At 43.8% G+C, this 16,660-nt stretch overlaps 1 protein-coding gene across 3 annotated transcripts in view; it reads left to right on the top strand.

Annotated features, from left to right (window-relative positions):
• ZBTB2 (zinc finger and BTB domain containing 2) overlaps positions 1–13,340 on the top strand; it is a 23,751-nt gene extending 10,411 nt beyond the window's left edge. For 2 of the 3 annotated variants that reach the window (XM_067701759.1, XM_067701760.1), the window contains exons 2-3: positions 4,050–4,234; positions 10,575–13,340. In XM_067701759.1, coding sequence (XP_067557860.1) covers positions 4,062–4,234; positions 10,575–11,946 — 1,545 coding nt within the window. In that variant the 5' untranslated portion in view covers positions 4,050–4,061 and the 3' untranslated portion in view covers positions 11,947–13,340. Of the gene's footprint in view, positions 1–4,049; positions 4,235–10,045; positions 10,163–10,574 lie in introns of those variants that run through there. The other variant, XM_067701761.1, reaches the window with a different exon arrangement.
• Positions 13,341–16,660: the final 3,320 nt, after the last annotated feature.

The raw sequence follows: 16,660 nt of genomic DNA on the forward strand, positions 1-16,660 counted from the left end.
GGGAAATGGGTGGGGTGGATGGACACTATTGTGTGTGCATAATACTTGAATCTCTTATAACAAGTATATACACTTTAAAGTAGACATTAAGAATCCCCTATTAATTTTAAACAGACATCCTTGTATGTAGTGTGTTCCAAAAAATCAAATGAACCCCAGTTTAAACCCTACTTCTTGTTCTTAGGTATTCTATAATCTTGGGCAAGCTACCTGACTTCCCTAAGCCTGATTCCTCATTTGTAAAATGTGGTTAGCAAAACCTCAAATAGCTCAAGTCAGTGTGAAAGTAAATGAATGACATATAGGTGTTATACTTTTTGTAGAGAAAGGCAAGTTAGTAAGATGGGAAAGGAAGTGTTCTGGCGCTTTTCAGAGAACAGCCTTGAAGGCAAGTTTCTAATGTTATATCCTGGTGGAGGTCAGATGAGAGCGATGTTTCTTAGTCATCCCGGTTACTTTGCCACCTGGCAATGTCCCTGTCTGTCCTTCCTGATCTTCCTGCTTTCGCCTTTTCTGACATACGCAGAAAACACTGGGGAACTAAGTTCCCGATCCACGCCACTGATGTTCACCTGCAAGCAAGACTACAGTCCAGGTCTCTTCACACTCAAACTCCTGCGAACAGGGATGGCTCTCCTGCCCCTCATGCTTGGATATATAGCTCTTGGTAGAAAACACGATACTTGACATTCTGGAGTCTTGCTCTGTGACCAGATCAGTCTCTTAAAGAATCATTCCACTTTGTTCGTTTACTTTAAGGCACACTTGTCAATTTCTGTATCTGCCAGCTCATCCCCAGAACCTAACCCTAACCCTAGAACAGGAGGGTGAGGCGTTGAGCACCAGCTGAGTAAGAATCGATGTGTTTCTGTTTCTATATTTGTTTTTAAGCTTACTGGTAATGCTCTCTCCACAGTCGCTTCCCTGATTCTGAAGTTAAGCATCGTGGTTATCCATTTTTAATCTAATTAATTAATGTGTGGTGGGCCTTCCTTTTTTAACTTTTTACTTTGAGATAACTGTAGATTTACAAGAAATAATACAGAAAGATCTCATGTACCCTTTACCCAGTTTCCTCTAATGGAAACATCTTGCAAAATTCTGCTCCATCACAACCAGGGTATTGACATTGACACCGTTGAACTGCAGAACATTTCTGTCACCACAGGGCTCCCTCCTGTTGCCCTTCTATACAGCCAAGCATCATTGCCCTCCTCTCCCCTCGCCCCTCCACCACTAATCTGTTCTCTATTTCCGTAATTTTCAAGAATGTTATGTAAATGGAATCATACAGTATGTAACCTTTGGGGACATAATTCACCCAGGTTGTTGCCTGTTGCTGTAGTTCATTTCGTCTTAAGGCTGAGTAGTTTCCTGTGGTTTGGGCATACTACATTGTTTTAACTGTTCAGACATCGAAGGGCATCTGGGTCGCTTCTGGTTTTTAACTGAGGAGTAAAGCTGCTGTGGATATACAGGTGCAGATTTTTGTGTGAACCTAAGTTTTCATTTCTCTGGGATAAACGTCCATGTGTGCAATTGCTGGGTAGTATGGTAGTTAAATATTTAATTTTTAAAGAAACTGCTTACTTTTCCAGAGCGGCTGCACCGTTTCACCTTCCCACCAGCAATGGCATGAGCAGTCCATTTCTCCGCATCCTTGCCAGCACTTGATTATTGTTCTTTTATATTTGGCCACCCTGCTAGGCATGTGGTGAATCTCACTGTGGTTTTAATCTGCTTTTCCCTAATCGCTATTGAACTGTCTTTTCATGTGTTTGTTTGCCATCTGCATATCCTCACTTCAGGTATTTTGCCCATTAGGTTTCTAATCCGATTGTTTTTGTACTGTTGACTTTTGAGAATTCTTTATATATTCTAGATACTAGTCCTTTATCACATTCTTTTCTCCTACTTTTTAGCTTGTCTTTTCATCCTCTTACCAGGGTTTTCCTCAGAACAAGTTTTTAATTTTTATGAAGTGCAGTTTATCAGTTTCTCCTTTTATGGTTTGTACTTTGGATGAATCCTAGATTCTCTAAGATTTTATCCCATTTTTTTCCCAAAAAATTATAGTTCTGGTGTTCTACATTTAAGTCTGTGATGCATTTTGAGTTAATTTTTATGTAAGATATGAGACTTAGAGATCAAAGTTCTTTTTCTTTTCTTTTTTCCTTTTCCTTTTTTTTTTTGTCTATGGAAGTCCAGTTGATCCAGCACCATTTGTTGAAAACTGTTTTTCTCCACTGAATTATTTTTGTGCCTTTGTCAAAAATCTACTGTACATAATTATGTGGGTTTCTCTATTCTGTTCCATTGATCTGTGTGTTTATCCCTCCGTCAGTACCATACAGCCTTGAATACTGTAGCTATATAATACATCTCGAAATTGGATAGACTGATTCCTCCCGCTTTATTACTCTTTTTAAGAACTGTTTTAGCTATGCTAGTTTCTTTGCCTTTGCATAAACATTTTAGAATATTCTCGTCTGTATCTACAAAGAAAATCTTGCTGGGATTTTGAAAAGAATTATATCAAACCCATATATCAGTTTAGAAAAAATTGTATTATGTGTTCCTAAACATAAATACAGTATGTCTCTTCATTTATTTAGATCTTCTTTGATTTCTTTCACCAGCATTTTGTAGTTTTCAGTATACAAGTCCTATACGTGTTTTGTTAGATTTACATCTATGTATTTCATTTTTTGTATGATTATAAATGATATATTTCTAATTTCAGTGTCCACGTGTTCAGTGTTAGTATATAGAATTACGATTGGGTTTGTTTGTTTGTTTTTGGCTGCATTGGGTCTTTGCCGCTGCGCGGCATGTGGGATCTTCCCGGACCAGGGGTCGAACCTGTGTCCCCTGCGTTGGCAGGTGGAGTCTTAACCACTGCACCACCATGGAAGACCTACAATTGGTTTTTATATGTTTATCTTGTATCCTGTGGCATGGCCAAAGTCATTTAATAATTCCAGGAGGTTTTGTAGATACCTTGGGATTTTCTGTGTATATAAAAGTCATGTCATCCGCAAATAGGGACAGTTTTATTTCTTCCTTTCCTGTCAGTATGCCTTTTATTTCCTTTCTTGCTTTATTGCTCTAACTAGAATATCCAGTACTATATTGAATAGTGAGAATGGACATCCTTGCGTTGTTCTCAGTCTTAAGGAGAAAGCATTCGCTCTTTCTCCCCATTAAGTACACTGTTGAGTATAATGTTGATATTTGTGTGCCGGGCTTTTATAAATGCTGTTTGCCTGTGGGAAGGAACACATCAGGATTTGATACACCGGCTCCCCCAGAGGCAGTTCCCCTACTACAAATAGATTGAGGCCATGTGGTTTGCTGGAGTGAAGTATGAGGAATTAAAGAGGTTAGAACCTTGGAGTCAGAACATTCAGATTTAAGTTTTGACTCCCCCCACCTTCTGGCCAGATGGGCCAGGCTAACTACTTGCACCTCTCGAAGCCCATTTCCTCCTCCACAAAAGATGGAGAAGAGGACCAGTCCTGAGCCCTCACCCTTGAGGAGTAACCATGTGGGGTTATTATAGCCCTGCCGGCTGCAGCCCTGTCCACACGGCAGGAGCTGGAGGATTGTCCAGACTTGGTGAGATCTTGGCCCTACCCTGCTGTGGCCACACCCCAGCACCTTAATTTACTTCTCTCTCTGGAAGGTTGGACAACTTCTGATGGATCATTAGAATTTGCGTTTGGAATCTTAAACTCAAAGACAAAAGATCCAGGAATGTTTGCTGTCTGGCGGGCTGACGGCTCAGGCCCATTTCCTGGTTCCTCCACTTACCATCTGTATAAACTTGGGCAAAGCACGCAGTCCCCGAATTCACCATAAATTTCATCATCTGTAAAATGGGAGTAACAACAGAACTACTTCACAGGGCTGTTGTGAAGACTGAGTGAATTTATGTAACGTTTCTAGCAGTGCCTGACATATTAGCCGTGACCATTACTGTTGGTGACTATAAAGACACTACTTATTTGTGAATCATCTTTCTTAAAACAAAATTGTTTGCTTTGCAGATTTTTTAAAAAATGGATTTGGCCAACCATGGACTTATTCTTCTGCAACAGTTAAACGCTCAGCGAGAGTTTGGTTTCCTGTGTGACTGCACGGTTGCCATCGGCGATGTGTACTTCAAGGCACACAAATCAGTTCTTGCTTCATTCTCCAATTACTTTAAGATGTTGTTTGTCCATCAGACCAGGTAACTAATGTGGTTGATAATAATCTAATGACTGTAGACTCTGAACTTCCGTGGCCCTCTTTCCCGTGAACATGCGCTTCGCCCTCATCACCACCGGGGGTCTCGCCGCCTCTCCCCAGGTTCCAGTCCCTCATCACCTCGCTTGCCCCGAGCAGCCCCTCCACCTCCGGGTAGCCACGCTGGGGGTCACCTACACAGTCAGGAGCGGCAGGGTCGGGTCCACTACGAAGGCAGCTTCCTCTCACTCCTCCGGCCCCGTCCCGGCTGTCCCCCAGGCTTTGAGTATTTATCCTTGTCTCCTAATGAGAAGCTTGGCGGCCTGAATTCCCACAATTTCCTTCTTTTCTCTCTTAAAATGTCTCAGTCTCCTTATCTTTGCAGTTTTTTTCTTCCCATCTCTCTGTCTTGGGGAAAAGGGCCCCTGGTTGTCTAAGGAAAACAATCTTCCTCCTGCCCTTATGCTCCCAGATCCTACCCTGTAGTTTTCATTCTGTACTTTCCATTTTATACTTGTGCCCCCATTGCCATCCCCAAGCCTGTGAAGGCTCAGCCCTTCCGTGACACGGCTGTCTACCTGCGAGATGGTGCTGCTTTTCCTTTGTTTCACTGTGAAAGTTCTACAAAGGATGACCGATGGCCTCGCTTCCGCTCTCCTCATCCCACACTCTTCCTCTCCGTTGGCACTGTGGTTTCCACCCATCGCTCCACTGGCATCATTTTTCCAAGGTCGCCTCTTCATCAGAATCACTGCCTCTTCCCAGTCTCTGTCGTCCCTGACCTCTGCAGCCTTTGCGACTGTTTTCTTCCTTCTGAAGGGCTGTCACCTGCATTTTGATGACTCTGAATCCCCCTTGTTTTTCTGCCTTCTCCACAGGCGCCTCCTGCACTTTTGGTGAGTGGGATCTCCACACTGCTTTCTCTCTGCCTCTCCTGATGGGCGCTCATCTTTTCCTGGGTCTTGCCTCTGCTGGAAACCCGTTGACAGCTCTGGGCTTGATCTTTCTCTGTCTCCAGAACTCTATTTCCCAAGGCCACAGGCTGCCTGCTGGACATCTAGAATTGAATATCCTCTTTTATCTCATTTTGCATGCCTAAAACTGAATTAAGTCTTCCCTGAAGTCCCTTCTGACTTCCCTATTTTTTTTATCTTCAAGTAAACCATACTAAAAATCTCTCTAAAATCATATCCTGTCGGTGCCCAAATCATGTTTTCTTCATAATTACCTCTCACATTAGTTCTTTCCTTCCCTTCTCACTTCCATTTCCTAATCATTTTCCACGTTACTGTCAGATTAATATTCCTAAGCATTGCTTTGATTGGAGTGTGCCTTTGATCCGAAACCTACCAGATTGTGTTACTCCTTTGATTGGAAACCAAGAGGACACCCATCACACATCAAATTAGCACACAGATTCCTCATTCTGTCTTTCAAGGCCCTGCAGGCATGAAGCCTGACCTCCTTCCAGCCTGTCTCCCGACCGCACGCCCACCTGGACCACGCTTTGCTGGCCTTCTGCCCACTCCCTGAGTTCTAGTTTACACATCACCTCTTCCGTGACCTCCGCCCCCGCAACAGTCAAGTGAGCCGAAATGATGAAAAGCAGTCTCTTCCTCTCTCAATAGCACTTTATTTATGCCGTTTTGTACGAGCAACATATTTTCCCTTTGTTGTTGTTATTTACGTACTTACTTACCACCCCTCCTCATTTGTAAGATGCTTGAGGGCAAAGACTGGGTTTTACAAATGTTTTTGAACATTTGCAGTCAATAGTTCGGGGATTTGTACATAATAGACACTTGATAAATGTCTAGAGGAGCAGAATGGGGGATTAGTAGGATTAATGGCAGGCGGAGCTTGCTTTATCTTGGGACACTAAGGATGCTTCTGTTTCCTTCATTGTCAGAGACATCACAGCTAATAGGCACTGGAAGTCTCTACGCAGTGAATGAAATTGTCTTGCAAAGGGACAGGTTTTCATTTTGAGGCATAAAAGAATATAATGTAACGAGTTTTAAATAGATGCAGGAAACTTAAGTGTAGAACAGTAAGCAAAGACCTTTCTAACAAAGGAATGTGATGTTGGTGCAGAGAGGAGCCAAGTTTCAGCAACAGTGTGTTATTGCCCCAGAGCTGGCGCGGGCCATTTGGGCTGCCTGAGGCCTTGACCACCTCTGGTGAGAGGAGAATACTGCGCGAAGACCACAGCCATGCTTTTAACTGCTGGCTTCTGTAGAGATAGACCAAGAATACAGTTTTTTCACACTTAAGAAGAGTGTTTTATGTCTGCAGTTGCCACTAGATGTCTCTGTCTTATGGACACTCTCTAAGTGAAAGTTTTAAATCATGTAGACTTGGAGCTCTCAAAAATAAAACAGAGACAGGCCTTGCTAAGTACAACCTCTGACAACATCTAACGTTATTTTGAAATCTTTACTTTCAAAGTTCTTTAAGCCCAACTTTTACTTGAAGAGTCTAGTGAAGGAAAGATTGAAAATGTAAATGACTGTGAAAGTTTACAGGAAGGGCTTGTAGCTGTGCTAAAACTATATTTTTCCTCCATAAAAGTGTTACGTCAAACAGACATCTGCAAATCAAACCACTTAGGTGTAAGCATATTGTAGAGAGCTGTGTCCTTCCCAGAGCACTTGCAAATGACCAGAGTGGCCCAGAGCAAGCTTGAGAGAATCGACAGGAGGTCTGGCTGACTGGGAGGGAGAGCCGTCAAGGACAGCAATGGCTGGAACGTAACATAAGGAGTTTTTGGGGTTTTTTTTAATTGGTTGCTAACTTTTTTTTTTTTTTTTTTTTCTGGCTGCGTTGGGTCTTCGTTGCTGCGCACGGGCTCTCTCCAGTTGCGGCGAGCAGGTGGCCACTCCTCGCTGCAGTGTGCAGGCCTCTCATCGCGGTAGCCTCTCCCGCTGCGGAGCACGGGCTCCAGGCTCACGGGCTCTAGAGCGCACGCTCAGTAGTTGTGGCTCCGGGCCCAGCTGTTCCGCGGCATGCGAGACCCTCCCGGACCAGGGCTTGAACTCGTGTCCCCTGCATTGGCAGGTGGACTTCCAACCACTGCACCACTAGGGAAGCCCTAAGGAGCTTTTAAAATAACTTCTGAAGTGTCTTGAGTGTGTCTATGTGCTTCTGCTTTAAGAAAAGAAAAAAAAGTGAACAAATCAGGATAAATTGGCATCTGGAAACCTCCCAGAGCCCTGGGCACTTGCAGTAAACCCCAGGGACACGCCCTTTCCTCTCCCTGGGGGCTCCTCACTAGCTCTGCGGCCCCTGGAGTCCTTCCTTCTCCCTCTAAGCCTGGCTGAAGTGTGGACGGGGCCTCCCCAGCCCCATCCCTTCTTTGCCATCAGAAACTGTATGAAGTTCTTTAAAATTTGAGAGATTTACTGTCCAGTCACCTCCATTCACAGTCGGTAGACAGAGGACAACCTATACAATAACAAATAAGGGGAAATTATAAAACTTACAACAGAGTTTTCCTGGAAGGGGGTCCTGCTTTGCATCTACCTCTCACGGATGCTGAAAAATGTAGCCCTGCTTTGTTTCTGCCCTTCCCTCTTCTCTGCCCTGGGGGCAGCGGGGCTCTCTCTCCCCTCCTCCTGCCCGGAGGAGCATTCCTACCCACAGAACAAAAGGTGCCCTATGGTCTCCTGGGGGTGATTTGCATCTCTGAAGGCCTGTGGCTTTCCGGTTCATTAGGCCTTTGCCTGGCCCTGGAAAGATCCCCAGTAGTTAAGTCTTCAATCAGGAGTTGACTGCTTACATTATGAAAGTGTCCTTCACCACACCTAATCCCTGCAGCTTTATTTTGAATATTGCATTTCCCTAAAGCATCTAAATATGTTCTAGTATTCACATAATATTGTTGGCACTTACCTTGTGCTTAAAGGGAGGCCCACCCAATAAAGACACGAATGATCTGTGTGTCTTTTTTAAAAACAGAGTGACATAAACTCTTCCTCTTTCTACCGTCAAAGGGGTGCTGGTTTTTAGGCTTGATCTTTATTCTTTGGCTTCCATACTTTATAGTCAAACATTTTCCACATGATTATTTGTATGCCGTCATGTTGAAATATACACACATTGATAGCGATGCAGTAGTTATCCAAATCTATTTTGTCACAAATTGCTATTAAAGTCACTTTCCCCCCTTTTTTAACAGAATAAAATATTAAATTTAGAAGAGCAGAATATACTGATACTATTTTAGCATATTGGAAAATATTTGCTAATAAGATAAATAGCTTAATAGTAATAGTAAATCTAATAGTAATAAGTGGTATAATCAAAAATGATTGTAAATTCTAAAGGAATTCAAGGAAGGTGTCTTTAAAGTTTAAAAATGCACTGTCGGGCTTCCCTGGTGGTGCAGTGGTTACGAATCCGCCTGCCAATGCAGGGGACACGGGTTCGAGCCCTGGTCCGGGAAGATCCCACGTGCTGTGGAGCAACTAAGCCCGTGCACCACAACTACTGAGCCTGCACTCTACAGCCCATGAGCCACAACTACTGAGCCCTCGTGCTACAACTCCTGAAGCCCGGGTGCCTAGAGCCCGTGCTCCACAACAAGAGAAGTCACCGCAATGAGAAGCCCACGCACCACAACGAAGAGTCAGCCCCCGCTCGCCGCAACTAGAGAAAAGCCCGTGCACAGCAACAAAGACCCAACACAGCCAAAAATAAATTAATTAAATAAATAAAAAATTTTTTTTAAATGCACTGTCTATAGAATATATTCACTCAGTGTGTGATAGCACACATACCTCATAATATGTAGATATACATCTCACTGATTGATAATGATGCATTAGAGTTTCCCTAAGGGCCCAGGGAGAGTTCTTGGGACCTTTTTATTATTGTTGCTTGAATCAGAATGCTGTTTCTGGGATGATGCAAACACTAAAGTCTAAAAGTTCTAAAATCAATTTTGCCACAACTGCTTTAGCTACCTCAGATAAATCATTTAACTTTGGGGGACCTCAGTTTCCATGTCTGTCAGATGGGAATAGTCAGATCTGCCTCATCTACTCCACAGGGTTGTCTTCATGCTCCGAAGACTCTTGGTGCTTTGGCTTAGGAGTTAGACTCAAATTTAAATCCCAGTTCCGTTGCTTACTAACTCTGATACTGAGCAAGGTATAAATCCCTTTGAACCTTAACTCCTTATCTGTAAAATGAGAATTAATGGCAATTAAATGAGAAAATGCCTATAAATCCCAGCTGCAGGGACTTCCCTGGTGGCGCAGTGGTTAAGAATCCTCCTGCCGATGCAGGGGACACAGGTTCGATCCCAGGTCCGGGAAGATCCCACATGCCGCGGAGCAACTAAGCCCGTGCGCCACAACTACTGAGCCTGCGCTCTAGAGCCTGCAAGCCACAACTGTTGAGCCCATGTGCTGCAACTACTGAAGCTCACGCACCTAGAGCCCGTGTTCCGCAACTAGAGAAAGCCCACGCGCAGCAATGAAGACCCAAAGCAGCCAATAAATAATTATTAATTAATTCTTTTAAAGATAACTGGAGAATATTAGAAACAATTAAAAAAAAAAATCCCAGCTACAGTTCTAATGATGAGGATGATTACATTTGTTAAGGAACTGAGTTGTCCCAGAGCTGCTTTCCATGCAATCTGGCAATGCTGGGGCAGTGATCTGACTCCATTCGAGCTAGAATGTGGTTTGCCGTTCCTGTTCTTCCCAGCTCTACAGCACCCCATCCTCATGCTGGCAAGAGCAGAGGGTTGCAGAGCGGGGGTAAAATGAGGTTTTCCTTTTTCTCGCTTTTGTTGTCTTGCTCTTAGGCACTAGTCCAGCTCCTCCATGTTATATTGTTTGACTCTTACCTTGAAAGATCTGCTGAGCTCTGGATGGCCCTGGATCAATACAGAGTCCTAGACATTTAGCTAAAAGATCTGCAGGTCAGTGGTTCTTAACCATCTACTGGGTCACAGGCCACCTTCAGATAGAAAGCAATGGATCCTCTCCATAAAACACAAAGTTTTTTATATATGATATAATTTTACGTAGATTACTAGGAGAAAAACTGCTTCAGGAGTCTGAGTTAAGATACCACATTTGTTTAACATGAATTTTCCTTTCTCGGTCCTTTAAAATATCTTTATTGTATTTCTCTCTGTTCTTAATAGGATTAGAGTTAAATTATATAGGCTCCAGTATTCTAGTTCATGAAATGAACAGTAAGATATACGTGAGATGGTCTTGTTTCTTTTGCCTTTATAAGTACCGGGTTTTTCCCCCAGGCTTTATGTTGTCGTTTGAGTCATGAATTGACGTTCACTCACAGGCTTGTTTTTGGCCTGTTTCTTGCAGTGAGTGTGTCCGTTTGAAACCCACTGACATCCAGCCCGACATCTTCAGCTACCTCCTGCATCTGATGTACACAGGGAAGATGGCCCCTCAGCTGATCGACCCGGTGCGGTTAGAGCAGGGGATCAAGTTTCTCCACGCTTACCCGCTGATCCAGGAGGCCAGCCTGGCCAGTCAAGGAGCCTTTTCTCATCCTGACCAGGTCTTTCCGCTGGCGTCTTCCTTGTATGGCATCCAGATTGCAGATCATCAGTTGAGGCAAGCCACCAAGATTGCTTCAGCGCCGGAGAAACTTGGCCGAGAGCCACGGCCGCAGCCGTCCAGGATGAGCCAGGAGCAGGTGCCTGAGGCCTCCCAGCTCTCCCAGCTGCCCTCGAACCTGACCCAGGTGAATCGGACACACATGACCCCCTCGGACCCGCTGCAGACCTCACTGTCGCCCGACCTCGTCTCCACTCCTGTTCCTCCCCCGGCCCCCGGGGAGGAGACCAATCTGGAAGCCTCTTCCTCGGACGAGCAGCCTGCACCCCTCACCATAGCCCACGTCAAGCCCAGCATCATGAAGAGGAACGGAAGCTTCCCCAAGTACTACGCCTGCCACCTGTGTGGGCGGCGCTTCACCCTCCGGAGCAGTCTGCGGGAGCACCTCCAGATTCACACGGGGGTCCCCTTCACAGCCAGCCAGCCCGGAGAGAGCCGCGTGCCCCTGTCTCTCTGCAGCAACACGGCGGACCTAGGAAAAGACGCCATGGAGGTGCCTGAAGCGGGGATGATCAGCGACAGCGAGCTGCGGCACATCTCGGACTCGCCCATCATCGACGGGCAGCCGCACTCGGAGACGCCGCCGCCCTCAGACATCGCGGACATTGACAACCTGGAGCAGGCGGACCAGGAGAGGGAGGTCAAGAGGCGCAAGTACGAGTGCACGATCTGCGGTCGCAAGTTCATCCAGAAGAGCCACTGGCGGGAGCACATGTACATACACACCGGGAAGCCTTTCAAATGCAGCACTTGTGACAAGAGCTTCTGCAGGGCCAACCAGGCTGCCCGGCACGTGTGCCTCAACCAGAGCATCGACACGTACACCATGGTGGACAAACAGACTCTGGAACTCTGCACCTTTGAGGAAGGCAGTCAGATGGACAACATGTTGGTACAGACGAACAAACCCTACAAATGCAACCTGTGTGACAAAACGTTCTCAACTCCCAATGAGGTTGTTAAACATTCATGCCAAAACCAGAACTCAGACGTTTTCGCCCTAGACGAGGGGCGGTCCATTCTCCTGGGCAGTGGGGACTCTGAAGTGACGGAGCCCGACCGCCCAGTGTTAGCTTCCATCAAAAAGGAGCAGGAAACAGTGTTGTTAGACTGAATGTTACTTATCTTTTTACAAAACTGTCATTTTTACAAAGACTATCTTCCTTCCCTTCCCCCAAGTCAGAACTCTTGTTCTCCGTGGCATGATACAAACAGGTCCCTGCCCCTCCCTCCCCCTCCCCCTGCCCTGTCCCCAGCGCCCCCTCCTCCGTAAAGGCCTTGTGCATTATAAACCTGGAACGTATTTACTTTAATTCAGGGGATATTGGAAAGATAATGGTCAGTAGTACTTATAAGCTCAAATAGACTTCGAGAAGTTTTGGATGATTGGAACTAATGAAGGGTATATAACAAAACAAAACAATTCGAATGCAATTTGGTAAGCTAAAATTATGACTTTCCCTGGGTAATAAGTCTTCCTTCTCAGAAAGACAATGTCTGAAAATACAGCATGCTGCTTAGAGATACAGTGGGGCTCTGTACTATGCAAAATCTAGAGGTGTGGGGAAACTTTAAGTCCAAGAAAACGTTGTTAGTATTTATCCTCCAGAGGTCTTATTTCAGAATGCATCCTTTGAGATTATGTCCAGTTAAGAAAAATTATTAGTTAAGAAATCTACTTGAACAAAACACAAAAGAGAAAAAGTAATAATGTGATGGCAATCTTAATTTTTGGATAAAACATGACAAGCTGTGAGTTTGTGTGTCTGGAAGAGAAAATGTGTGGATACTTGATGTAAACAGGTGTATTAATGCAAATGCCTTATCTAATTGCTGGCTTCTTTCAAAGTTGAACAACAAGAAAATACTGTGTTTTAGTTTCTGACAAATGTGTCAGTTGTTTTAAAAATCACATTTGAAAGTACTGTTCTATAGATTGTCTTTCTGGATAGAAAACAACATGCCATTCTAGCAGTTGCCAGTGGTAAATTTGTTTTTAGCACCAGTCAGCTGCTTTTAAATCAGTGTGTGTATGTGGGGAAAAGGATACAGGAATATGCATCTTACAGGGAAACTTGTGAGCGGATGTAGCAACTTCAATGACTTTAAATGTTACTGCTAATAGTTTACTGGCAACATTCATTGAAGCATCAAAAATGGCAAAGAGAAATCAGGACAAAACACTTAACTGTGCTGTTTGGGAAAAAACTTAATTTTGATGTTTAGTCTCCAGTTTTTTTTTTTAAACACAAAGTTCCTCCATCTGCCTGAAAGCAGTAAAAGTTGTCCATTAATCTTCCTTTAGGCCAGTAACAGAATGGTCTCACAGGATAAAACAGGAGCCAGAAATAAGGACCGAAGGGGAAAGGGAAGAACAGTTAATAACTGTGCTGTACGTATATGTTAAAAACTGAATATCCCGTCATCCTATTTCATGTATAGTTGAGTTCTCAGATTTGTAAGTTTTTATACATACTTTCATTGAATAAACATTTGACTAAATGGGTACATGATTTTATCTATGCATTACTTTGTTTACCCAAAAAGATGCAGGAAGGCCAAGTAGAGAGCATTGCTCCAAGAGTCAATTTCTTGCTGTGTCTCCGCCTCTCTCTATCTGTTGAACTTTGGGCAATTCCCCTACCCTGAGTGGTACTGTCTCTACTTGTAAAATGAAGACAATAACTCCATTGGATCATAAGATTGTGAGAATCAGATGAGTCAACGATATAAGAAGATGCTATGAAGAATCAGGGTTTGACCACAAATGGGTCTAGATATTGTCTTATCCAACTTTTTTTTACAAGGAGGTAGAAAAGAGGCTAAGGTGTTTGCCTAAAGATGACACAAATACAGGCTATATAAACCTAGATTATTAAATATTAAGAGGTTTCTACCAATTTCATCTTTTTTTAAAAAGACTACTCTAGTCTCCACTTATCTTCAGGGGATACGTTCCAAGAACCTGAAACTGTAGACAGTACCAAACCCCATATACCCTATGTTTTTTCCTATACATACATACTTAAGTTTAATTTACAGATTAGACACAGTAAGAGAATATCTAAATTGCCAGCATCACTGCTCTTGCATTTTGGGGCCATTTATAGTAAAATAAGGGTTATTTGAACACAAGCACCGCAATACCCTGACAGTCGATAACGCAGACGGCTACTAAATGACTAACAGGCGGGATATGCTAGGCAAAGGGGTGATTGACGTCCCAGGAGAGATGGAGTTGGCGGCACAGTATTTCATCCTGCTACTCAGACGGCCACAATTTAAAACTTATAAATTGTTTATTTCTGGAATTTTCCATTTATTCAGATGGAAGTTGACGGCAGAAAATGAAACCTCGGATAAGGGTTCTACTGTATATTCACATCTCCCAACTTAGATGAGAGTCTTGTGCCTAGTTAACTCCTCTGAATATCTGAAAGGGATAATCAAGGTGTGCCTCCACAGCCCTTCAGGCAGACGGGGTCTTGAAGACCAGAAAGTCATGGGAATCACAAAGGATCTGGTGGATGAAGAGAGAGGGGTGAGTGCCTGCACCCTGATGGAGAAGGAAGGGTAGGTGTTGTGTTCACCTACTCATGCTGGGGTGTAGGGGCTCTTAGCAGCTTGTGGCCACCTCCTCCACGTGGCAGACCTGGACAATGCCAGTTGCCTCCCCAAACCAAAAGCTGAGTACAGATAAGGAAGCCCACCCTACCCTGGGATACTCGGTACCTATTTAATCCCAAGAGGTTATAAACTAATAATTTATTCTGAGTTTTTGATGGTACCAGTTTAAATAAGCTTTGGACATTTCAGTTGATGGTATTGTTCCTGGTGATTTTGAGCTTCTTGACGTCTCGTCGCAGAAAGAATTCAATGAGAGACAGAGTTACAGATAAGAAGTGGATTTATTTAGAGAAACACACTCCACAGACAGAGTGTGGGCCATCTCAGAAGGCAAGAGGGCCCTGAAATACAACGTCGTCAATTTTTATGGGCTGGGTGATTTTATAGGCTAATGAGTGGGAGGATTATTCCAATTATTTGGGGGAAGGGGCGGAAATTTCCATGAATGGGCCATCACCCACTTTTTGGCCTTTTATGGTTGGCCTCAAAACTGTCATGGCGTTGGTGGGTGTGTCATTTAGCATATGCTAATGTATTACAATGAGCGTATAATGAGGTACAAAGTCCTCTGGAAGTCAAATCTTCTGCCATCTTGGACCTAGTTTCTTCTAACCAGTTTTTGTCATGTCCTATGGCTAAGTCATTCTTTTATAGGTTGTGCCCTTCCCCCTTTCCTCCTGTTTCATTAAGAGCAATATGAACACCTAAGCTTTAGAATTAATTTGAGCTGTCATTCTCCATGCTTTAGCCCTTATTAATCCCACTGGTTCTATTACTTTTCCTTTCTTCGGGAAAACAATAAACGACTCATTCAACAGATGTTGCTAAATGATAGATTCGTAAAGAACTGTAGGATTTTATTTTACCATAGGAAATATGGCTTTAATAGGAAGAAAGCATTCCATTAAAATATATTTATCAATTATTCTTCAGTAAAGCTGAAAAATAAATAAACAAGGTAGCTTGGATAATGATAGAAGAATGGAGAGTAGAGTGGACCCCAAACCTCCTTGTTAAAGTCATAAGAACTAGCCACCATTCTTTTTTGTAGTCTCACCTTGCAAAAGAGGGGAAGAGCTGAGACATCCAAAATAAACATTTCAAGTTCAAAACGTCAGACCTCAGTCATGCGTTTCAGGTAAAATACTAAATTGCTTCGTTTAAAAAGATATAGGGGGCTTCCCTGGTGGTGCAGTTGTTGGGAATCCGCCTGCCAATGCAGGGGACGCGGGTTCGTGCGCCGGTCCGGGAAGATCCCACGTGCTGCGGAGCGGCTGGGCCCGTGAGCCATGGCCGCTGAGCCTGCGCGTCCGGAGCCTGTGCTCTGCAACGGGAGAGGCCACAACAGTGAGAGGCCGGCGTACCGAAAAAAAAAAAAAAAAAAAAAAGATATAGGCACTTAGAAGGATGATTGTGGAGGATGGTATGTGCGTGGTACCTCCTGAAATTTGGCTAGGAATTGAGATGGGCGAGGGGGAGCCCTTTTGTACTTATTCACTAGGAGTGAATTCTAAGACAAAATTATGTGTACAGTGAGTACAGTTTATTGTAATGAAATTTAACTTGCTCTTCGGGTTGACTTTGCATTTTTATGACAATTTTTGCTTTGGTTTACTCCTCCATTTTGGTCTAGAACAAATTATTGCTATATATCACTTGCGGGTAAGCAAGATTTAGGCTTGGAAATCTTTAAGTAAATAAAAAACTAATTATCTTAAGATATGATCAATGAAACTCCTTTTTCTAGAACTAGCTCGTAAAACACAACTGGAAGACTATCACTAAACTGTGATAATCACTAAACTGTGTAATAGCTCTCTAAATAAAAGAAAGACTAGGGGCTTCCCTGGTGGTGCAGTGGTTAAGAATCCGCCTGCCAGTACAGGGGACACGGGTTCGAGCCCTGATCCAGGAAGATCCCACATGCCGCGGAGTAACTAAGCCCGCGCGCCACAACTTGAGCCTGCGCTCTAGAGCCCACAAGCCACAACTATTGAAGCCCACGCACCACAGCTACTGAAGCCCCCGCGCCTAGAGCCGGTGCTCCGCAACAAGAGAAGCCACCGCAATGAGAAGCTCGCCGCAACTAGAGAAAGCCCGCGCACAGCAACCAAAGACGCAATGCAGCCAAAAATAAAATATTTTTTTTAATTAAAAATAAATAAATAAATAAAAATGAGACTGAGAATCTCAGTGTGGGA

The sequence above is a fragment of the Pseudorca crassidens genome, chromosome 13 (assembly GCF_039906515.1).
Source record: "Pseudorca crassidens isolate mPseCra1 chromosome 13, mPseCra1.hap1, whole genome shotgun sequence".
Taxonomy (NCBI): domain Eukaryota; kingdom Metazoa; phylum Chordata; class Mammalia; order Artiodactyla; family Delphinidae; genus Pseudorca; species Pseudorca crassidens.